At 44.1% G+C, this 20,507-nt stretch overlaps 1 protein-coding gene across 5 annotated transcripts in view; it reads left to right on the top strand.

Annotated features, from left to right (window-relative positions):
• The window catches only part of LOC119706080 (contactin-6-like), a 125,833-nt gene that overhangs the window by 63,031 nt on the left and 42,295 nt on the right, over window positions 1-20,507 (top strand). For all 5 annotated transcript variants that reach the window (XM_038149251.1, XM_038149253.1, XM_038149252.1 and 2 more), the window contains 3 exons: window positions 2,963-3,058; window positions 10,631-10,834; window positions 12,893-12,995. In XM_038149251.1, coding sequence (XP_038005179.1) covers window positions 2,963-3,058; window positions 10,631-10,834; window positions 12,893-12,995 — 403 coding nt within the window. The remainder of the gene's footprint in view (window positions 1-2,962; window positions 3,059-10,630; window positions 10,835-12,892; window positions 12,996-20,507) is intronic.

Below are 20,507 nucleotides of genomic sequence, written 5' to 3'. Positions count from 1 at the left end.
GGATTCAGAGTGATGAAGATCTCAGAGTTAAGCAGTGCAATGAATTCTTTAAAGAAAATGTCTTTTCCTAAAGGCCTTTAAAAATTGGGTTAAATAAGGACATTGCATATTCGTCCCTGTCATGGGTGAGATGAAGAGATTAAATGATGATTTATGTGCCTCCACAGCTGCTTTTTTATACCTATGATTAATAAGCATAAAGGGATGGAAATCTCCTCTCCCTCACTGGAAAATCCGAGTTGCTTTGTGTATCAAAACCACAAACAGGCCATAAAAGAGCCCAAACCCCTGCCTACGGATTTTGATCCTCAAGGTTGAAAAGGGGAGATTGAAAAGGCACAGCCAACTTCTTCCCCATGGATTCAGCTGAAAGGGAGTGGGTTTAGATGGGATATTGGGAAAAAAATGGTTCCCTGGGAGGGTGGGGACAGGGTACCCAGAGAAATTGTGGCTGCCCCATCCCTTGAAGTGTCCAAGGCCACGTTGGAAGGGGTTTGGAGCAGCCTGGGACAGCGGAAGGTGTCTCAGGGGTGGGGCTGGATGAGCTTCAAGGTCCCTCCCAACCCAACCCATTCCACGATTCCATTATCCAATCCAAAATGGTCCTGCTCCCTGCAAAAGAGTGGATCCCTAAGAGATCTCATCCTCCTGCTTTTAATTATTCAAGTCAGGGACGCTTGTCACGCTCTTAATGGAGAGACACGGACAGGTGACACAGCACCTAAAATGAGAGTAAAACTGATAACATGACATATTGTGTCATTAAACTAAAAATTGCTACTAGCAGCTCATTACTTTCCAAAATCCATTCCCATTTCAGAGCGAGGTATTACACAGTTAATTCTCAATTGTCAGGAAAACCTTTTCCTCCTGCTGCACTGCGCTTCCTTTATTTTTCCTCCCTCCTTTCTCGGATGTCTCATAACAACTGAAATTTTGTTCTCAGCAAAAAAAAAAAGGGCTGATTTCTCACAGTGAAAATATTGGGAAGGATTACTTAGAGTGCACAGATTTTTCCATACTGCCCCAGAGTTTTCTGGGGGGTTAACTCTATTTTTAAGGAAAGAGATAGGAAAGGGAACTGTGACCATTTTTGTTGTTAGTGCCTGAATCCTAAAAAAAATCTGAATTTTTTCACCTTTATAATATTTTTTTAAAATTTAATATAATAAATATGGGAATTTGAGGATCTTTCCCCCCGCCTTGACCCAGGGCACAAAGCCTCAGACCAGGCACCCCAAGCAAATCGTGACAGGAATTTCAGGGTCCACTTTTCCACACAAATATTCGGTGCTGGCCTTTTTCTTCTCAGAAAACAATTGCCAGGAAAGAAAGAAAACGTGGTAAAATTTCTCAGATGGAATTTTCAAAATGAGTAAATAAATCCACAAATTCAGAGACTGGACCCTAATGAAGCCAAACTCTAACTGATCATATTACACCCATCTACTATTTTGTCTTTTATGTAGAATTACGGGGTGGAATACAACTAAATAAATGAATTTTTTTTTCAATTTTTCTTGGCCTTTCTTGTGTTTTTTTTTCCCCCTTGGACTATCCGTAATCCAAGGCAGAGCTGTAGCCAGCAGGCAATTAAAAGAACATCAGAGTTTAAAACCCTTTCCCCGTGTATTGACAGGCCCCATCTATTGTGCTATGACGGCACGAGGAGGTGCTACAGGTGCTTAATTCAATCCAGCCCCCTCTGAGCAGACAATGTCTTCATAGGAGACCAATATCCAGGAGATGAAGAGGAGGAAAAGAAAAATTAACTGTGTAAAGTTCAGCTAAGGGGGAGAAAATTGATATATTGACATAAATAGCTGAGGCTGTACAGGTAGTAATCGTTATTGCTCTGACCAACGAGGGCTGTTTCTCTCTATTGAACTCTGGCTCAGGTTGGTGTTCAGCTGATGAAAAATGGAACAATTGTTTGAAACAAGAATCTGCAGCAAGGTAAATAAAATGAGCTTAGGGCAGGCAGTTTACAGCTCTGTGGTCTAAAGAGTTTTAAGGGGAAGCTGATATTTATTGTATTAAAGCATATTGTGAATGAGTTTCGAGCAATCATTTCCCAAATGGCTTCAAGAGAATGGGAAGGCTTCTCATTAGGATGAGAACTAGATCAAAAAGTAAATAATCTTTTTTTTTTTTTTTTTTTTTTAAAGCACAGCTATTGTGTCATGTTTTGTAATTGAATTACCAGGAATCAGGCTGATAATTCTTCAAGATCTCGGTGAAACATGAGGAAGCAGCAGATTGAGACATGGTGAAAAATAGACATTAAGAGCCATAAAAATCCCCTGTGGGAGATGGGCATGGACAGGAGATTCCCCACTGAAAGTTCTCTCTTCCTTCCCTCTAAAACCAGTGCTAAAGCTCAAGGCAATCAAAACACATCCAAGCACTGCAGCCAGTGTGGGCCAGCCCAGAATCTTAAAGAAAACAACATATTTTCATCATCATTTAAACCTACACTCTGTGGGAGTCCTGCTGATCTTTAATTATCACTGGTATATATAGAACACAGCTGTTCTCTATTTCTATAGAAAAGGAAACACAGCAAAATGCTTTTTTTTTTCCAACTCATGTAGATTCAGTCTTGCAAGTTCCAAAAAAAATGATGCTGGGAAAAGTAGTGGAAGAATAGACTGGCTTTGCAAATAGAAATTGTAAACACAAATTCCCAAAGTTGCAGTAGAAATGCTGTAGGAATGAATATTTTGTGAATGCCAAGGGACTCAGTAATGGTTGGACTGGAGGATCTGGGAGGTCTTTTCCAACCTTAATGATCCTGTAATTCCACAATATCAGGTTGGACGAGCTATTCTTGCATACAATTTCTCGGTGAAATTAAATTCTGCTGTCCAATTCTGAGTTAATAAATTGGATAAATTGGGATGCAGTTGGGAATAACTCTGATGGACAATAACCAGGTCTCGTTTTCTCCTTCTCCCTCAAGACCTGGAAAACTTCGAGACGAGACCGAGAAGCCCGGTGTCAGTGAGAGAGGGACAAGGAGTGGTCCTGCTCTGTGGAACTCCTCCCCACCATGGAGGTATGATGGGGGACAGCCTGAGCAGCCCTGCTCTGCCTCAGGAGGAGCTGAATTCCCTGTGGGATTAGCACTGGAATTTGCTCCTGCATCAACTACCAGGGTTTACAACAAATTTTGATTTTGTTTCTTCAAAAGGCACTGGGATCATGGTTTTTTTAGGGCCATTTTTTATTATTTTATTTCTATTTTATTTCTATGTATAATTTTCTATTATTTTTATTATTATTTAATTTTTATTATTTTATTGTTTTATTATTATATCAGGGAGTAGGGATGCCTTAAGGAGCTGGAACAGAGGCTAGACAGACTTAAGAGGAATAAAGTGGATATTTATTGAAGTGCCTTCAAAGGCAGTACCAGAGCCACAGTCGTGGCTCTGCCCAGATGGCTCCAAGATGGAAGCAGAAAAGGGCTTGGTCACAAGATCTCACATTTTTGTAAGTTTTAGTCCATTTGCATACAGGAGCCAACTGTCCAATTAATAGCTTCAAATGATGAAGTTTCATCCTCCTTGCTTGCTTGCCCGCCCTCCTCTTTTCATGTTGTTTATGCTTTGGGCCTGAAGTTTGAAGAGACTGCCCTTGAGTCTCCAGCTGGAATAGGATTGTTTTGTCCCCACCACCCTGTGCAAAGATCCCAGTAACACTTAATATAAAGCAAAAAGCTGCACACCAAAACAGAAGAGAAAAACCTAGAACCCAAGGTATGAATTTCACCTGTCATTCCTTGGGACACAGCAAGCACAGCATGAAGTCTCTCTGCTGACATTCCTGGTGATCCCAGGGCCTTGGTCCTCATGGAATGGCAGAAAAGCAGCCCTCAGCAATCCCTCCTACGCCAAAACTACTCCAGGTCTGCATGGAAAGGCTCCTTTCCCCTTTAGTGCTTGCTGCTGCAGTGCCCTCGTTGGAATCCTGCATCAGACACATTGGGTTTGACTTGAAGCTCTGGGTTCTGCTCTTGAATCACTGATTTTATCCCTTCCTGATACTCAGAGAATAATTTAGATTGGAAGGGGCTTCTGGAGAGGTGAACTGCCTGTTTAAAGGAGGGCCTAGGTCAAGTTTCATAGTAATTGTCAGTGCTTCAGATGGGGAATGAAAAGGAGTTTTCTGATTAATCACTTGGGGGTGCTCACCATAAGCCCCTGGAGATCTTCCTTTCTGGGTGGGGCAAATCCAGGTGAAAATTTTACCCAAGTAAAGCAAATATTTATTAATAGAGGGGAAATATCAGTGACATAGTTACCAAATTGTCTTGTTCTGACCTTGAAGGATGAGCAGCTCTTGGATGACTCACATTCTGCTTTTGGCAGCAGTGACCACACATCCACAGGAGCTGCAGTTTTCCATGTCCTGCTCCCAGCAATCCTCAATCCTTCTTAAAGAAACAGAATTATAAGCCAAACTCCCAGGAGAAGGTAAATAGTGATGTGGAAAGAGAGGCAGTATTTCAGAGAGGGAGAAAACCCCATCAATCAACAGGAACCCCTCCAGTCCTGTGGAGAGGAAGTGTCAGCTCGCTGGGTGTTTACAGCCATATGAAAGGAGGATATAATCAAGGAGATGAAGTGAAACAAGGTCCTTAAGGGCACAAAAGGCTTCAAAGAGTTCCTCAAATGTATCAGTGGGACAGGCAGAAAGACAACACATCCATCCTGCAGCCACTGAACTATCTATTTCCCTCCTGCTGCAGGGCAAAATTATGATTTGACAAATAGGAAGGAGGGGAAGAAAACATTCAGAAGAAATAAATAGTTACCAGGTGAGCTCCCCCCAGATTAACTGACAAAATGGTATCCACCAGCAAAGCCTTTCCCAGAGTGTTCCTGCAGCTGGGGCTGGGAGCTGCTGACCAGCAGGCCTGGGCAATCCATTCCCTGCAATAACAAGTCCCCAGAGAACAGAACCTGAGTCCTTTTGTCATCCCTAAACACTCTGTTCAGGATCCAAAATTGTATGCCATGGGGAGGAAGTACATGGTGTGAGCCATGACAAGTCAGAGCCTTTCAAGAAGCTTGGGAAGTTGTTTTTGTTGAAAAGGATTGTATATTGAGGTGGTTTTTTTAAATTGCAACCCTCGCCTCTACCTCACAATACCTACAGGAGGATGGATTACAAACTGTGCTTCCAGCTCACATTACAAGAGCTGTGTGCAGCACTTTAAATGTGTCAGGAATTAGAGAGATGTCAAGGAATTTAGAAGATAAGCCCTACCAGCAGGGAAAGAGTTGCCTTTCCTGTGATGTAATAACTTGAAGGAAGGCAGGAACCCTCTGTACAGCAGTTGTTTGAAGCAGCTGCTATTAATACAGGAAATCTGAAATAGGAAGCACTGGGTAAAACCTCCTGCCAGCCTCTAAAAGTCAGGATAACAATAGAAGAAGAGGAATAGAAATAATAGAATGGAAAACAAGGAGGGTTCATTAATTCAATTCCTCCCATATAACATCAAGAAGATGGAGCAAGAGCTGCAGAAGTGTTTCTACCACCCATGGTCTCCAGGGAAGTGTCTCACTTCTCTTTCTCACATTGCCAAGTTTGTCTGGTCCTGCACCACAGCGCTGGAGTTAAACCTCCTGCTCACAGGAAAGCTCTGCAGAGCTCATCAGGACACTCAGCTGCTTATCAGACACCTAAAGTGTTGGTCCATGGTCAAAAATGTTTAAAATATTTAAAGCTCAATTGGAATTAAACTGAATTTTCCAATAGAGGTGACAAGGAAAGATGTGCTGCTCCTTTTTTGTGTGCTGGTTTCTTAACTGAGAGCACTGCTAACCTATTTTTGTACAAGAGAAATGAGTGATTCATTTAAATAGAGGACAAAAATATATTAGTCAGCTATATACCAAAACCAACCAAACAAACCCCACCAAGCAAACAAACAAATGCTACAAAAAGGCTGCTCCAGCAGCTTTCACATCAGCTTTAAAGCATCTCAGAGAACAGAAAGAGAATTCCATATTGCTGTGAACTAATATTAGGACTTTCAGGACTGATCAAACACAAGCATGAAAGAAAAAAATACCCACCCAAGTTTGTACCTTAGATCAATTAGGACATAAAAAAATTACAGTTAACAAACAAAAAAATCACAGCCCATAATTAGTTTTTAAAGCAAGAGCAGGGCTGCTCCCAGTTACCTGACCCAGCCCAACCCCTTTATCCCCTCAGCCTGCCCCTCCTCACTCATTTATGCACTGGTGTCTCTGTTTATTTATGAGGCTCATTTCCACACCTTGCCAAGTCCAGCTCTGCCATCCCTCTGCTTGTTAGTGAGGCTCAGCAGGGCAGGGAGGACCAGGTGAGCTGGACTTTTTCCTCCACCTCCTCCCAGCTCTGCTTTAAGTTCTTTAGGTCAGCCCTTTCCCCTTTGTAATCACAATATAGCAATATTTTACGAGTGAAAAAAGTGGTTTCTGGAGAGCTCTGAGGTAGGGAAAGGCATGGAGGGAGGAAGTTGGGAGAAGCTTTAATTTCTGCAGCTACACACGAGCCTGACCTGCCTGTGCTTCAGAAGCTGCTGCCTAAATGGTAATACTTGACACAAGACTGTGGGGTGGACTGTTGTTCATTTATTTCCTTAGAAGCGAAGCCTGATCTAAAGCCTGTTTCCTCCGAGCCGGCTCCCTGCAGAGCTTTAAGGAAGTTGCTAATCTTGTTAGGAGCAGCAGGATCACTCTGCATTTGCATTTATTGGTGTGGAAGAGCTGCCAGGGCTGCGAGTGGGACGGAGGCTCTGGGCTTTCCTGCGTGCTGACGTTGCTGTAGGGAGGCTAAACAAACCCCAAAACACTCCTAAGGATGCAGGAGCCCCCTGTGGACCTGCTTGGGGGGGTAAAAATTCCTAATTCTCAGCCTGCAGAAGGCTGGGGAAGGAGGTGAAACGTGAAGCTGGGTGTGTGCAGAGGCTGGGAGGAGATGAGATGAGAAAGGGCCTTTGATTTCTGCATTTTCTATTAAACGTCACTTGATAAAGTGCAGAGTCTGAAAGGGAGGGTTTGAAGTGTCTCTCCCTTTACAGAGCTCAGTCACGGGCTGGGAGTCCCTTTCTCTCTGCTCCTATGAATCTTTAATCCAGCTTTGCCACAGCTCCAGAGGGAGGAGAGCCCCTCCCTGAGCCCAGCCTGGATCCAGCAGCACTGGTTTGGGTTTGCTTGGGCTGAGGGAAACGCTGAAATGTTCAGGCCCCCAGATCTGTACGTCAGGAATGATTATCAGCTCTTTCCCAGCTGAGCTCTGCAGGAAAACTCTCAGGAGTGACCGAGGTGGGAGATGCTCTCCAGCCTGGCCAAGCTCAGGAATTGCCCACCTGGAAGGGAAGGTGGATTAACCAGCTTTTGGTGTCTCTGGGGTGAGAAGGGACACTGACACCATAAATTTAAAAAAAAAACAAACAAATAAACACACCCAAATATTGCAGAGCTATAAAATAACTCCTGCTCTGCCATTAAAGTGAGAGCAAAGGCCTTTTTCTCCCTTTTTTTGGCCCATTCTGCTCATCTGGTTTATTCCAAGTGACCCAAAATGAAAGATTTTATAGCACAGTTCTGGATTTTCTATTTTATTACCTGTTGCTGTAGTAACTTTCCAAGAAAAGATACTGAGTAAGGGAGTAGGGTGTTGGTATTATGCCTTAAAAGCATGAAAAAAAAAAAAAAAAGAGTTCAATCTCTAAAGTTTGGCTCCTTCCTCTTGAGATTTCATCCAACTCCCACTGAAGTCAATTAAAATTAGGGTTTCTGCAGAGTTTAGTGGAGCTGAATTAGGCTCTAGGCAAGGATGGCCTGCGGATGGGTGATGATGAACCTGCAGCTAGGAGAGGGGGAGTGTTTCTATCCCTCATACTGGGGGGGAAAAGGATTTAAATATGACTAAGAGGGGCCTGTGCTTGTTCCCAGTTAATGGGAAAATTCCTCCATAGTCCCTGAAGCAATGGTGGGGAGCAGACAGGGAGAAACTTCAGAAAATGAAGTCAGCTGGAGCCCCCTGAGAACAGAAATCAGGACAGAAAAGGTCTGGCTCTCTTTTATTGATTAATTAATTCACAGATTGACCTCATGAAGAATGTCTGTGTAGCACAAAGGTGGCTTTAATAGAGTTTTATTTTATTCTGCCTTGCACAGAGAATTCAGCTGCATCACCTGCTCCCATGGCTGGTTTTGGTTCCATGCCATAAAATATTTTAAAGATCCTTCCTGAGAATCCTTTTGGAGTCTTGGCAGGCACAGGGATGCCCTTGGAGAGGGTCAGGGCTTTCTTCAGCTCTGTAATTGCCACCGCCAGAATTTGGCAGAGAAATTCCAAACTGCTTTTTCCTGTGACTCATTCTTAAAATGATTTCCAGATTCTCTTGGATAAGCTATCCTGGCATGGGAATCTGGGCATCCAAAGGTCAGGTTTAAGCTCTCAGAGTGGTTTTATTGTCCAGAGGTGCCTTAGTGCAGGTCTGAGTAAGGAGGAAGGCAAGAATTCCAGCTGGCAGGAAAAGCACATTGGGGTACCAGCCCTCAGTGCTTTAGGAAATCTGGGGAGAGGGAAGATCCAAGGCATTTCTCCACAGAAATGTGGACAACATTTAACTGAACACAGATTTAAGTGTTTACCTGCAAATCTGCAGCGTTTTCTGTAGAGTCCTCATCTTGCAGCTTAGAAACCTTCAAAAAAGGAGTTGAAATCAGAATTTTGCACACTTTGGTCTGCTTGCCCAGACAGTCTGCAGTCAGCAAAACCTGTTCCTGAGACAGGGAAACAGTCTGTGTGTGTCTGCAAGACAGATCACGCCATGGCTGCGTCCCTTATTTCTGATCCTTGCTGCAGGTAAACCCCTCCATCTCCAGGTTTCCTTCAGCAAACAGACGCTTTAAGGCACCTCAAAGTCCAAGGGCAGGTAAATGTGCCAACGTGGGGCTTTGATCTTGTGGGTGAGCACGTGGACCTGCACACACTGGGAATTAATTGCTGCATCTCCCAGGTTTACTGCGGAGCACGGCAAAGTTTCGCATTATCTGCAGTAAAAGGGAGCCCGTTGCAGGATTTAGCCAAGTATAGAAAGTGTCATTGATTGCTCCCTGGAGATGCATCATTTCTAATGAGAGTCCTAAAATGCTGGAAGCTGATAACATAAAACTCCACAAAACTACTGGAGTTTGCAGACTTATTACCATACTGCTCCCAAGCTGGAGCTGACGGGGCGAAGGCAACGTAAATAATCTTTTTGGAATGGGGTTGTTGATGGGGGAAATGTGTAAAAATGAAGCTGTTGGCAGAACACTGTTAGCTTATGAATTATGCATTTAATTAAGAGGAGCTAAACTGGTAGATTTGGAAAGTTCTGATTTACTGTGGCTTGTAAAAGAGAGGGTTTGAGTCCTGCTCCTGCTGTTGGGTGCAGAGCAGCTGCAGAGCGGGGCTGGCAGGACACCCTGGGTGACCCCACACCGGGGGATCAGCTCTGAAATTGCTCCTCAGTGCCCAGGGCTTGGCTCAGAAGTCTTTCCCAAAAACTGGGAATGGTAAACTCACAAGGATACCTGCTTTTCCAGGATGGGCTGGTCAAATAAATCAGTTTTAGGTTGCCTGGTCTAATAGATCTACAGTATGAAGATTTGCATTGTGGAGCACCATGTGGGAAATGAGGGAAGAAAAGGGGCAGGAAGTGAGAATGGGGCAAGAAGTGTGGAAGATAAGGGGATGTTCATTATCAAATGTGCCTAGGATCGAATTTTAAGTCGTCTCCAAAATACTTTTGTGCAGCTCAGCTCATCCCTCCATGAAAATCCAGTGTTCAAGCTCCTTGTAACCAGTTTAATTTTTCCATACCGAGAGTGAAGAAAGGAGCTGTAGCACCGAGCAGCAATTTGCCCTCTGGATTTTCAGAAGGAAACTGCCATAAACAGGAATTATTTACTAAAGCAGCTTTCCCACGCCATTGCAGCACCACCATTCCTGCTTAGGAGCAGGCTAGGCAGGAAAATGAGAAGCAGCAGGCGACAGAAACTGCTGTGACCTCCTGAAGTGGCTTGAAATGAGCTGAAAACTTGAGCAATGCTTACCTGGCTATTGTAAAATTCAGGGTCACCAAGGAAGGCAGGAATGATGAGGAGAACTCCATCTTATCAGAAGGCTAATTTATTACTTTATTACACTACATTATATTAAAGAATACTAAAAAATAGCGAAAAGATACTGAATGCTAAAAAGGCAATAATGAAAATTCTTGACTCTTTCCAGAGTCCCAGCACAGCTTGGCCCTAATTGGCCAAAGAGTCAAAACAACTCTCACCAGAATCCAACCAAGCAATCACCTGTGGGTAAACAATCCCCAAACACATTCCACATAAGCACAACACAGGAGAAGCAAACGAAATAAGAATTGTTTTCCTTTTCTCTGAGACCTCTCTTGCTGCCTTTCAGCTTCCCAGGAGAAAACCCCTGGGTGAAGGAATCGTGTTCAGGGAATGTGAATGCCACACCTGGCCTGTGCTAATTTGTGCCTCCGCAGTGGTTTTCCCTCTTTCTCCCCGCCAGTTCCGCTGGGAGGGATGCGTGACGTGTGTCTGGTGTTTTCCAGCCTTGTCCTACACGTGGATCTTCAACAACAACACCTTGGATCTTCGGGAAGACAGCCGGCGCTTCGTTTCCCAGGCGACAGGAAACCTGTACCTGGCCAAGGTGGAGCCCTGGGACGTTGGGAATTACACGTGTGCCGTGAGCAGCGCCGAGGCGCAGCGCCAGGCGTGGGGAACCCCCACTGCCCTCAGCCTGCGGGCCGATGGTGAGTGCACAGCGGGGCCGGGCTGCCTCCAAACCACAACTGCTCCTGCCCCAGATGTGGGGAATTCACCCCCACGGAGGGAGAACTGCCCCAGGGAAGGTTCTGCAGCAGGATGCAGCCCCACCATGATGATGCTTTTTGGGGCTACCTAAAAACAGAGGCCAGGCAGAATTAAGGGAATAAAAAGCTGTTTATTTATTGAAGGGTCTTCAGGTACATTCAGGGCAGACAAAGCCCCCCAGGAGCTGCACCCAAAAATGGCTGATGGCTCAGGGTTTGCACACTTTGATCAGTTTGGTCCATTTGCATCTTGGGGGTTCATCTGCCAATTCCAGCTTCAGCTAATGAAGTCATTGACCCCCAGTTTGCCCCCCCAGCTCCCTTTTGTTCCCATCCCTGGGGCCTGAGGCAGTGAGGTGTCCTTGATTGCCAGGCCTGGAGAGGAATTGCTGTGTCTGCCCCCAGTGGGAAAGCAGCAGCTCCCACTGTGTGTGGGGTTTGGAGTCACACACTAAAGAACTGCAGGGTTACAGACAGATGGAAATAGAAAAGCTGAAATCCTAAGGCATCAGTGGCGTTTGAGCTGTCAGGGAGAGGGATGAGGAGATGAACACGCAAAGAAAGTTCTCAATGTCAGTGAACAACGAGAGAATGTCACGTGCCACGGTAATATTTCCCACCTCATGCCCGTGTTGAGGTTTAAATCCAACAAATCTTTCTAAATTTGTCATCTAAGTATAGCTCAAATATCAAATCCAGAGAGCTGCCTCGAGTTGCCAAGGTAAGAAACTCCCGTGAACACGTACAAATGCCTTCCTGGCAACATTTGTAATTAAATGTTCATGGGGAGAAGTACAGACCTGGAAATCCGTACACAAAGTTTGTTTTGGGAGTTTGCCCACCTAAGTTTCAATATACTCGTGCTGTTTGCAAAGCAGTGGCGACAATCAGTGACAAAAGTCTGTGCAGAGCTGGATTTGGAGGATAAACAAAACTCAGCTGTGCGTTATGGAGTAATAAATAAATAAATAAAGCAGGAATAATGCTGTCACTGCGAGGCTCTGCTGTTCAATACCATCAGCAGATCACGCAAAGCAAGGCTGCACTTCCTCAGCTCCAAAGTTAATAATTTGGCACAAACTCTGATTGCAGATGCTTAAGATCTTTTCTGATTCATTTTTTTCTTTTCATCACGCTGTTCCTTTTCTCAGACTCCTTCTATCGGTCCCTTTCTCTTCTCCCATTCTCTCTGCTGGCCTCTGGATGGACTCCAATGCTGGCAGCCTCCGAGGCAACACTGGAAGCTGCATGTGCAATATTATGCAGATGCTTGTTAAATATAAAACAAGAATTGGTTCATTTTCTGTGTGGGATCTGGGCAAAGACACTGCAGGAAAATACCTGATTTATGTTTATCCCTACAGTTGGAATGAGTTTCACTGTGAGAGACATAAAAGATATTGAAGAAGTTCAGCTAAAAGTTTAGTTTCCTAAATCCATCCCAAATCTGCTGCAAAATTAAAAGCCCTAAATTAATACTGGATTATCTGTGATTTATCAGATCTTCAACCAGATTTTCAAATATGATAATTCCATCTAATTACATCAGCCTTCCTCAAGTCTGCAACTCACATTTGGGTGTTTTAAAGACATTTTAAAAGTTTTGCAAGTAGTTTGCACATGGGATTTTGTAATTTTCTTGCACATAGGATCCCCATAGCGTCCTGAGTGTGACTAGTGGCAAAACTGTTGCTTGATAAGAGGTGTGAATCCAAAATTATCTCAAAAACCTTGATGCACAGTAGAGTAGTAATGTAAAACTTGTATAAAGTCACACTCTTCAACTCCTAAATGCAGGGAATGGAGAGATTTCACAGACTTTTCAGCAGAGGGCTGAACTCCGCCCAGGAGGTTAAACCTGCTCCATCATGTGCTGCTCACCATGGGTGGAACATGAGGCTCTGAAGTGATTCATGCCACCCTTCCTTTCACCCTGAAGTTGTGTTGCACGAGAAGGTCTGGGGCTCAGCTGGAGTGAGCTGTTTTGATGTTCCACAGGTGTGATGGGGGAGTATGAGCCAAAGATTGAGGTGCGCTTTCCAGAAACAACCTACGCCGCCAAGGGCTCCTCTGTCAGACTGGAGTGCTTCGCCCTGGGAAAGTAAGAGCTTTGTTTTTATTAATTGTGGGGGTCTAACACTGCTCCTGTCATGTCAGAATTATTCTGGTCAGAATGGGATTTGTGAATCTTACGGTTTTTGAGCCTTGCTTTGATTGTTTCTGTGCCATGTGTTCCCAAGGGAATGAGGGAGAGCGCTGTGCTGTAACTGAGGCTCGTGTGGGTGCAGGGGGAGGGAATGTGGGATGAGGAGGGAAAACTGGAACAAAGATTTTCTTTCCTGAGAGTAGTTTTGGCTGTGAGATGAGACCTGACTCCAGGTGACAGCGCTCAGTGTAACTGCACCCTCACACCAGACAGATATCACAATAGGAATGGTTTTTGTGCTTGTGTGCCATCACGGAATCACAGACTGCTTTGCGTTGGAAGGGACCTTAAAGCCCATCCAGTTCATCAAAGTTTAAATCCCCCTGCCCTCAGCAAGAACATCTTCCACTGTCCCAGGTGCTCCCAGCCCCAATGCCCAGCCTTCCCTTGGGCACAGCCAGGGATCCAGGGGCAGCCACAGCTGCTCTGGGCACCCTGTGCCAGGGCCTCAGAACCCTCACAGGGAAGAATCCCTTCCCAATATCCCATATAAACCTACCCTTCTTCAGTGTGAAGCCATTCCCTGTGTCCTGTCCCTCCATCCCTTGTCAATTGTCTCTCTCCATGTTTCCTGGGGCTCCTTCAGGCCCTGCAAGGCCACCCTGAGCTCAGCCCAAAGCTTCTCCTGTGCAGGTGCACGATGCCAGCTGTGCCAGCCTTTCCTGCCAGCAGAGCTGCTCCATCCCTGGGATCATCCTGGAGCCTCCTCCGGGCTCTCTCATTGCTCAAAATCAAACGTGGGCAATCAGGCTATGTTTGAGAGTTTGTGGGATGGATCTCCTGACCCTCCTGTCTCCAGAGCAATGCTGAGGAGCCCTGGGAAGACCCAGCAGCAGCCCTTCCTTCCAAAAATCCATTTTCTTGCAATTTCTGTGTTTTCTTGCTCTGCTGTGCCTGTTCCCAGCTGCAGTGGTGGCTCAGGCAGCTGCTCTGCATTCAGGGAGCAGCTGGGGGACTGAATCACTGTAACCAGCCCACAAACCCCAGTCTTTCCAATGAGCATCGCTGGAAAAGCCCAAATAACCCTGAGATTGTTGACCTCTATTTAGTTTAAGTTCACTTTGACAATCCATTTTAAGGCTGTAAGCTTTTAAAGTGTTTAGAGCTTTCCCAGAGGTTAAAAGCTTGACTTGCAGACAGCACAAATTAATCAAATGTTCCTCTGGAACCTAGGCTGGCAAGTAGAAAAATAAAAGCAAATAAAAAGTTAATAAGATTGAAATGGCCTTGCCTTTCAGATGAGATTTCTATACAAACTAATACTAGAGATAATTTTTATTAAAGGTATATGCACTTTTTTTGGCCCAAAAGCAGTACCAGACTTTATCACTCTTGGTAAAGCTGATTTTCTTTCCCAAATACTGTCAAGCTACTTCTCTTTAAATACCTCCTTAATTGTGTGTTAGTCCGTGCAGGCTCTACATTTCAAGTTGTCATTTCTTATTTCCATCTGTTGCATGGAAAGCATTGAACAATGATGGAGAAAAAAAACAAGAAATGAGATGTACAAAGCACTGACTTCTTACTGAAGGGATAAAGACGGGTCATGTTAATGTGATGAACAGATTTTGCCATTTTAAGAACATCTTAAGGAGAAAAAAGGGGACTAAGAGGACATATGGATAATGAGATCCCTCAGGGAGACCCTTCTATGCAGTGCTTAGGAATGCCTGAGAGGGTTAATGCAGCTTTAATGTAGATTTTCTTCTTCATGTGCAGCTGAAAGCTGTGCTGACAGACCTCCCTGAAGTTATCCTGCCCAAACACCAGGGATCCATGGCCAAAATCCACTTTCCACACACTCTCTGGTGGCACACTGCTGATGTGCACCCTGTGCTGGAGGTGCTGCTTGGGAGCAGAGGCTCTTGGGTGGTGATACTGGAGAATTTCTCACTATTTCTCCTCTTAAATTTTATTTTTAGAAGTTCAATGTCCTACAGGACTGCACAGGTCTCAGTCTGTGGGGTTTTTTTTCTCCCTAAACAGAGCCTTAAACCACATTTTCACCAACATGCCCATCAGTGGAAAAGCTTTATTTCAGAGCTGGCACTTAGATGTGAATAAAGCAAGCAAAACAGATTGCGGGTGAAACACTCTTAACTTATTAGATAAGGCCAGATTTCTAGAGGTATGCAGGTGATTAGTGGCATTGTGAAAAGCTGGAAGTTTCCTGCCTCCAACTGTTTACAATTGCAGGCAGAACCACCTAAATGCAGCAGCACCTTCAGATTCCCAAATTCCGCTAAAACCCTGGCCCCTGCTATTGTCTGTTTATGTTAAAAATCAATTCAGCCCAGCATTTGTTGAGCTGCACCTCTGATCTGCCACAAGCACCGGTGGTTATTATCTCGCTCAGGTTTCAGAACTGCTTTCCCATTATCCATAATTTTCTATATTCACACTGTTAGGCCGCTGGCTCCGACAATGCCGCGGCTGCTGCTGCCTGGGCACTGTGAATAACAGAAATCTTTCATGCTGAAGGCAGATCATAGGCAACCTGCTGGGGTTTTGGGCTGCAAAAGTCTTAAATGAAAGTAGTTTTGTGGTATTTAGAGAAATAGCGTCTCTTTTTCTGCGTGGAACAGCAAATCACACCAATTGGGCCTCGCTCAAAAGGCACTTCCACAGTTCAAATGCAGCTAGGAGAGGCCAGGCTCTTGGCTGAGTTTTAAACTTGGCTTAAAACATCTTAAAAATGCCTTTTTTTAAGGAAGGGGAGCTCAAAGTCACCCAAATGTGCTCCTGTGGGGCGCCCTGGGGTAGGTGCATTCCACATAGATCTGTTACAAAGCTCTTTTTGCACTTCACATTAAAATATCACTGAGGATTTTTACAAATCATCTACCAGCCCCAGAAATTCTTCTCGTTTTGAGGAAAATAAGGGGTTAAATAAGAATTTCTTCCTGCAAAGAGAGTTTGGAGGGATGGATCCAAATGGACAAAGGATCTCAGGCCAGTCCTTGACTTTGAACCTTATTTCATAGAGCAGACGCCACAAATAGGAGATTTTGAAAAGCAAATTAGTGCTCGCTCTGATGGGATTATAAAATAAAGTGCAGCTCTCTGATGAATCTAAACAGGCAGAAAACTGCACCTTATACTTAATCCATTGAAAGAGGGAAATCTGAAATATGAAATAGTGGCTCCACTATTTCAAATCCTGCAGCCTGTGGCAGTTTAATAGAAGAGATGAGACTTTGTGTTCTGCACCAATATTCATTACGATGACAGTGTTTAATATTATGCCAGGATTAAAAGTCCTGCTTTGGATCAAGCTCTATTAATCATGCCATATATCCAAATTATTGTTCCCTGTCTTTCAGGGGATTGAGCACCATGGAAAGAATTATGTTCAGTTGAGTTATACTGTGATGCTTTCTGTAGATTTCTCTCAAAAGAACTTTTTTTTTTTCCTGTTGAACAAATAAGAATAGTCCCTGGAATGAAAATAAGCAAAGTAGTTTCCATGTCTGGTGCACGTATTTATTAAACTCTGCCTGTGGTTTATATTTTTCTTCATTCCCTTCTCAAAGAAAGGGAAATAATCAGTTCACAATCCCTGCAGATGGGCTGTTGCCAGCTGAGGTTGTAAAAAGCATATGTGAATAACATAAAACAAGATTTCTTTCAACCCCAGAATATTCATTTTTCATGGGAAGTTCCCACCTATTCCTCTAAATGTATTCACAGAAGCATTTTTTTCTAGCAGCTCTTGGAATAAGTAGATAATCACACAGCTCCGAGGGGGTTCCAAATAACCATTTTTACTAAATTTACATAAAAATCCCAGGCTTCTCCTCTGGTATATTCTCAAGTTGTTGAAGTAGGAGGCTTTAGAAGGGTCAGTTATGGGAAATCCCAGATATGGGGATGACTTTGGGCGCCACAAGTGACGTTTCCAGTCCCCCCTTTTCCATCCCTGACTAAAGCAAGGCCGGGGATCCTTCCAGGGATGAGCAGCTCCCCTCTCACACAGCTCAGGCTGTGCCTCCAGGAGAGTGGCACTCAACACCTTGCAGAAAACTGCTGTTTTCAGGTAATCCATCAGGAGGATCCAAAATTAAATGCTTTAATTATGGTGCTCCCCAGATCCTAATTCTCCCTGGTGTCAGCAGTGATGTGGCTTTCAAAGCTCAGCTCGGGCTCATTTGTCTAACGAACCACGGGCTTCATTATCCCAAATGCAGATTGAATTTCCCTTTGAAGGGCCCCCAGATGCACAGGACAAAAGATGAGGCACGGTCCCAATGCATCATCTCTGCTGAAAAAGGTGAAGCCTCCCTCATGGTGTGGGTTCTAATTCTGCAGACAAATTAATTTCGCGTTCGCTGTGACAAGAACTTGTCACCGACCACAAAATATTTTCCATCTCCTTTTCTTTCCCAGTTAGTAACTTATGGTTTTGTGATTCTGCCGCCTGTATGGTGGAATATAAATTAAATTAGTGCTCCTGGATGCTCTGAAGGTTTCAAATAAACTGCAGATTTATGTACTAAGACACTCTCATATTTATGCACTGTTTTCTTATTTACTCAGGAGAAAGCCAGACTTTGTGTATGAAGTGTAATAAATTTGGGAAGTGCGTTCATTGTTTCTTCATGTACTCCAAAACTTTTTAGGCCCAAGCAGTTATTATTTTTAATCCGGTTTTTGGAAGGGACTGAAGGACAGAAGGAGCCATGAGGAGCAGGGCCACCCCAAAGCTGCATGGGCAGGCACTGCTCTGAGCAGCAGTGACAGCTCCTGGCCTCCCAAGGAATATGAACATGAAAAACAATCCCACAAAAATTCACAAGGTTGAATTAGGTTTTATACACAATTACCTACTTCTAAAGGAAATTTTCACTCCTTAAAGCGTCAATTTCTAAATAGATTATTTGTCCCAAAACCCAATTTAATCAAACTGGTTTTATTTTTTAACTTTGAAAGGTTTCACACGGCCTGAGTACGAGTTGCTGTTAAGAGATTTGGTTATAAAGATGGAAATCTTAGAGTAGAAAAAAAGTGAAACCAGCCAAAACCCCCTTATTTTCTGCAAAATACAGTGATTGAAGATGCTGAGAATTCTGTAGCAATGAAGCATCAATGGAAGAATGCAGATATTCTCTAGGGAGGTCCATCCCATGGAATTGGCTGAATTATGGATCCTGCCAGATTCTGCTCCTTTACCTGTAGCTCAGGTGGAGCTGCTGTCCTGACTCAGGAATTCCTCCTCCTGATCAAATCCAGGCTGCCTGGCAGGAGAACAAAGTGCAGTTAACTATTTATTGTCTTTAATCACAGCAAAGCTGATGAGCTCCGAGGTTTCTCTGTCCTCCTGCTCTGCTGACATCAGGAGTGAGTGTCAAACTCCTGCATGTCTGGCCAAAAACGAGCTGAGCTTGCCTTGAGACATCCCCAAGGATGTGATTAAAAGTCTGTGGTGTGGAGAAGGAGATCAGGGGAGCAGCTCCTGCTCAAACCTTGGCCAAGCTGACAGAAGGGCCCTTTTCCCACCTAGCACTGCCTCTGGCCTTGGTGTCAGCACAGAATTCCCTTGCTCATGAACAACCAGAGCTGAGAGAAAAACAAATGGCTGAGAGAATAGGAAATAGGGAGATGAAGCTCTTTCAGGTGGCAGAATGCATCTAATTATTGTTTCTTTTCTCCCATATGGCTGCTGGTTCCCTTTAATCTCTTTGTTATAAAAAAAAAATAAAATTAAATCCAGAAGAGACGCCTTTAAAGCAAGCAGTTAAACGCTCCTGGCGTTCTGCAGGCTGCTGCTGCACAGTTGCTGCTCCCCCAGTGTTGAATATGCAGGAGGATTTGAAGAGCCAGCCGTGCTCTCCTTGCTGTGGATCAATCCCAGCCAGGCTGGGAAGCTCCCCTGGCTGTTTTCCTGCCTGGAGCATGGCAGTCGTGAGCCAGGCTCGGTCTGCACTGGAGATGTGCTCCTTTTAAACAGCCAAAAGCACCTTGCTTTATAACAACTGAATAAATAACTGATTAATAACTGAATAAATAACTGAAACTAACTCGCTGCAGAGAAATCCTGCAGGAATGCTGGCGCGCAGCATCAGTCTGGAGGAAAGAAGGCTCAAGGGAAGACTCATTCCTCTCTAAAAACACCTGAAGGGAGCTGGAGCCAGGTGGGGATGGGCTCTTCTGACATGACAACAGCCTCCAGCTGCACCAGGAGTGTTTGGCTTGGATTTTTAGAAAAATTGCTTCATTGGAAAAGCAGAGAAACGCTGAAGTTCTGGAGTCACCAGCCCTGGAAGGCTTCAAACCATGAGTAGATGTGGCACCTCCTGATATGGTTTAGAGAGCAGGTGGAAGGTTGGACTTGACTGTCTTGGAGGTCTTTTCCAGCCTGAATGATCCTGTGGTTCTGTGACAAGGTTTCTGGAGGAGACAGCACCTTTTAACAATTCCCTCAGGAAAAACAAACCCTTTAAAATTCCCTAGGAAGGAATGGTATTAAATATCTGAAATAGCTTTTGGTCTTGTTGGAAAGGACAGCTAATAAAGGTGGTGGTGACAGTGGCTGTTGTCCAGAAAGATCTGGAGTTTTTTAGAATTTGACCAAAATGAGGAAAAGTGGAATAAAATCTCAGTTTTGCTTTGCAGCCCTTTGACTGGGTAACAGTAACTGACACGTCCCAGTCACTCCTGTGTGCAGGAAATTGTTCAGAGAACTCACATTTCTCCCAACTCTGGTTCTTCTTGGCTCAGAGGGAAGTTGGGAACATCACAGACACACAGACTCAACGTGCAGAAATCAGGCCCAAACTTCCTGAATTATTAAGAAATTAATCCATTCTGTATTTGTGACTTGATTTCTTTGTTCAAAAAACAAGGACTTGAACTTGAATAATTTAAGGGGCGAGCAGTTACAGTCTCTGCTAAAAAGGGATGAATCCTTTGTAAGTCAGCACTGCAGGCAGAGACCTTGGAGACTGGAAACAAGGACTTGTAACTTCCATGAAAGTTGTGTTTTCAGTTGCTGTGGATGTTACTTCCAGTGGAAAAGAAGTCAGCACTTAGCCAAAGCCCCTATAAAAAAGCTCAAAATTGAATTTGTTAGAAAAAGCAACTTATTTCAGTTTGCAGAAACAGCAAACAACTGTGAAATCCATGACTATTAATATTTCAAAGTGTTTTGGTGACATAATAGATCATGAAAGTGAGGCTCCTATGGCTTGTGATATTACCAGAAATCCAAGATGTATTTATAGCTGCCTTCACACTTCACTGTTTTGTGTTGTATGGGATACATTGATCCAAATATACATGAAAATGATAAAAAGCGTCAAAAACATGAAAAAAGAAATATTCCTTTTTGTCTCTATCTCTTTCCAGCCTCAATGTTTTGTTCTTTCCTCTCCTCACTCAATTCTCTGTCTGCTCTCTTCTACCTTGGCT

Source organism: Motacilla alba, chromosome 12 (genome assembly GCF_015832195.1).
Source record: "Motacilla alba alba isolate MOTALB_02 chromosome 12, Motacilla_alba_V1.0_pri, whole genome shotgun sequence".
Classification (NCBI taxonomy): domain Eukaryota; kingdom Metazoa; phylum Chordata; class Aves; order Passeriformes; family Motacillidae; genus Motacilla; species Motacilla alba.
Note: the sequence above shows the minus strand (reverse complement) of the source record. Positions and strands in the feature narration are given on the sequence as shown.